This window comes from Sinocyclocheilus anshuiensis, unplaced genomic scaffold (assembly GCF_001515605.1).
Source record: "Sinocyclocheilus anshuiensis isolate Anshui unplaced genomic scaffold, SAMN03320099.WGS_v1.1 scaffold742, whole genome shotgun sequence".
NCBI classification, from domain to species: Eukaryota; Metazoa; Chordata; class Actinopteri; order Cypriniformes; family Cyprinidae; genus Sinocyclocheilus; species Sinocyclocheilus anshuiensis.
Genome location: NW_015544169.1, coordinates 414,781 through 418,704, shown reverse-complemented (window position 1 = coordinate 418,704; position 3,924 = coordinate 414,781). Strand labels below are relative to the sequence as shown.

At 38.0% G+C, this 3,924-nt stretch overlaps 1 protein-coding gene across 2 annotated transcripts in view; it reads right to left on the bottom strand.

Annotated features, from left to right (window-relative positions):
• The window catches only part of LOC107695990 (brain-enriched guanylate kinase-associated protein-like), a 35,596-nt gene that overhangs the window by 19,358 nt on the left and 12,314 nt on the right, over positions 1–3,924 (bottom strand). For both annotated transcript variants that reach the window (XM_016496125.1, XM_016496124.1), the window contains exon 2: positions 1,587–1,615. In XM_016496125.1, coding sequence (XP_016351611.1) covers positions 1,587–1,615 — 29 coding nt within the window. The remainder of the gene's footprint in view (positions 1–1,586; positions 1,616–3,924) is intronic.

Here is a 3,924-nt window from a genome sequence, read left to right as displayed (position 1 = left end):
TATAATATAATTAATATAATATAATATAATATAATATAATATAATTATTCACTTATTATATATTATCTAAATAATATAAATTAAATGATACATTCAAATAAAAAAAAACATGGGTAGAGAATATAATCTCCATTTTCTACATGCTTTTTTATTTTGGGGTGAAAATGAGGTGGACATGTTCTTGACATGCTTGTGAATTTCACTCACTTATATACAAAAAGATCATATGGTCACTTGTAGAAATGTTACTTCCTGTCTTTGAAATTTAATACCTGAAATAAACGTCAGTGGATCTCATCCTTTTTTACTATATAGAAGAAGAGAAAAGGACCAAGAAGAAGCGATTTCAGTGTATTACATCAGATTTGCTGCACTGAGGGGTCAAGGCCATGCTGGCCTTTTGCAAAAAAAATGGGATGATAATTGGTGTTTCACCTTATGTTTGCATATTCTGTCCATCAGCCCTCATGTACCACCTTTGCAGAATCATCGCTGACATAATGATTCAGACCTTCGCACCCTTTGCATGCGATTATTCCACACAATGCAGCAACATCACCTATGGAGCTAACCAACAATCACTTCTTAACTAATTAAAATTATTTTTCAATCCAGCTCCAGAAATATTAATTTGACAGATTATATTTTAGTGCACTGTGAACTTAAATCATCACCTATACTAGATTCTACATTAAAAACTGCATCCCCAATAAGATTCCACATGGATGATTAAGTCTGTTTCAAAATGTGTTTGCACAATGTATCCATTGCAGTTTATTTAATTAGCAAATAGTTCAGATAGGCATGTTTAAACAGGCAGAAAATGTTTTAGGAAATGAATGTCGGACTGCTTTTCTGCAAACGGACATTTCTGCCAATCGTGATGATCCACTGTGACAAGGGGTTTTCAGCTTTTCATTTCTCTTAGCAACACAAAGTTAAGCCAGCTGAAATCCATCAGCATGATTTGAAACATTTCTGTTTTGCCTTGTAATCTGTTAATAATTCATGCGAAGGAGGGGGAACCCCCAATAAATCCGTCCAGCCTCCCCCACAGAGCTTGAGTCATACCTTTTCTCCCCCCACATGACTTCTATACTATAATATACAGCAGTGGCAGTGAACGCTTAGCATGCTCATAAATAATTTCCAAAGCCCCATCTCTGATGTCACCTTAGGGAACAGCGATCTGATGAAAGCACATGCATGGCTTGAATATTCTCCAGCCAATGGAAAGGTGCCGTTCAGTTTGGGAATGGCCATTATGTGGCTTTCTACATCTCTACAGGTCTTCTCCGATAAATCTATTTCCTCAGGAAAGAGGGAAACGATACATGCACATCATGAGAAGCAAATGTAACTACTCGAGAACACTCGGATGTGACACTCGGAAAACAACTGAGCTTCCAGAACAGGCAGGAGCTTTCGAACCAGCTAACCCCCCGTTTTCTGGTGGAGAATGCGGGCATCATTGCGAAGGTGAATTCCTGCTGCAGTCCTGCTTTAAAGTGCTTTAACAGGCATCAGGGATAGAAGAAAGAGAGGGGTAGAGGAACAGAAAAAGACAGAAAGGTGAAGTCGCTTACCTTATGGTCTGCATCTCCTCGTCCAAAGCCTGGAAGAAGGAAGAAGAGGAGATTACTGAAACAAATGTGCAGCTGGTTCCCGAAGCTGCCAAGGCATCACTGCGCAGTCTCAGGCACACACAGCCGCTCTCTCCCTCTCTCTCTCCTTCTGTCTCTCCCTTTTCTCTTGCTCTCTCTCTACCCAACAGTGCCAGTATACTTCTGCACTGATCTCATGTGCGAGGAGGGGAGAAATCTTGACAGATTTAAGTGCGAATGGAAAGCACGGTCGCAGCCAGAATGCAGATACACAACATCATACACGCCGCCCCCTCTCCTTCCTCCTCCCCGAGAGAAACTCACTCATCGGCTTCACGAAGATCCACAGGATGTGAGGACAGACAGCAGACCAGAGAGAGGGAGCGGGTGAGAAAAAGAGTGTGAGAGGGAGAGATGGAGAGAGAGAGGTTTAGGAGGGAAACAGGTGGGTTCATCTGTTGATGAAAGAATTTGAGGGAGGGATGGGGAGGCACTCCGGTTCTCACATCCACTGCGAGCTACAGCTTTCTCTCTCGCTCGGTCTGTCTCTCTGCTGCCCCATGAATAATGCAAAAGTGAGATTATGTCAGAGAAATTCATATTCTCATTCAGATTTATTGTGCAGCAGTGACCAAGGGCTGTTCCAGCAGACCTATTAATTCAACACCAGGCAGGCAGTACGTGATCCAATGTGGTATAACACGCTAGTTTCATAGTTTACAGGCCAATCTTAAACAAACAAAAAAAATGTTAAAGCCGATTTGTTGTTTGTACATTACACTAATTTTGTAAAGTACTTAATAATATATTTTTTATGCTGTATATGCAGTCAATATATCCTTTATGCAGTCCACATGGATGTATAACCAATGCTGTTATATTTATAATTACACCTTTGTTATAATTTTGTAGAGGGTATTATTAGATTTGTCATCTAGAAATTTAAATGTGAATTATGAAGGGAGACTGCAAAAATGTTCCCAGTATTCCCATTCAATTCAACAGCAGTTGCACCCCGAAATAATGAGGCCTGGATGCTGCAATATTTGCTGCTTGGACACTAATGCTGCGTTCGATTTACCTCGAAAATCTACTGGTAAAAGAAAAATGTTACTGGTAAAAAAAAAAAAAAAAAACTGCTCTAATATAACATATAGTATATTTTTTTGTGATTTATATTTCTTGCAAAAAAAAAAAAATGTGCGCCTGCTTTTTAAAGGCTGTCAGTGAATAAAAATTCTTCAAGCACTTTTGGCCCTGTGGACATAAAAAATACATAAAGCACTTTTACAATGTTCATACAAATTTCATACACGTACTGGTTTAATTACTTTTCTTACTTTTGTAATATTTGTAATTTTTCTAAAAGTCATGAACATTTCCACCACATCATACATGAATGATGTATTGTGTTTGATAGATTTATGCGACAGAAATTGCAATGGTGGAAATTATATTTTAATCATTTTTGGAATAAAATGGATTTAATTTGTCTTGGTATTGTACGTTAAAATATTACAAGGGATATTCACATACATTTTTATTTTCCTCACACATCTCATATTTCTCATATCTTGTGCATTTCATTGACACTGTTGTTAAAAAGATAAAATAAAATTCTTACTACACTCTTAAAAATAAAGATTCTTTATTGGCATCTATGGTTCCAGGAAGAACCTTTAACATCCCTGGAACCTTTCCATTGGACAAAAAGATTAATTGGGGATCCAAAAAAAAAAAAAGGTTCCTCTGTAGCATCACTGTGAAAACCCCTTTTTGGACCCTTTATTTTTAAGAGTTTAGGGGCAAAATTGTTGGTTGAGCTGGAAATGATACCACAACTGTACCTTTGTAGTTCTGAGAAACTATAAATTTATATGAAAATTTGGTACTACTGTAGTTGATGACACAAAGGTTCACTTATTATCTGCAGTGTCCATTAAAGGGGTCATATGATGCGACTACAAGTTTTCCTTTCTCTTTGCAGTGTTACAAGCTGTTCGTGCATAGATAAGATTCCTAAAGTTGCAAAGACTAAAGTCTCAAACCCAAAGAGATATTCTTTATAAAAGTTAAGACTCGTCCACGCCTTCCTAAAACGCCTCGTTTAAACACGCCCCCACATGTCTACGTCACGATGTGGGAAGATTTGAATAACACCACCCAAATGTGCACGCAAAGAAAGAAGGAGTAACTTTGATTCTCGCTGTAGTATTGTTGCTGCGATACTTTGTGAAAGCAAAACTACTTTGTTTGGCCTTCCAAAAGAGGGCACAACTAGAAATCAGTGGTTAAGTTGTATTTACAACACTGTTCCAGA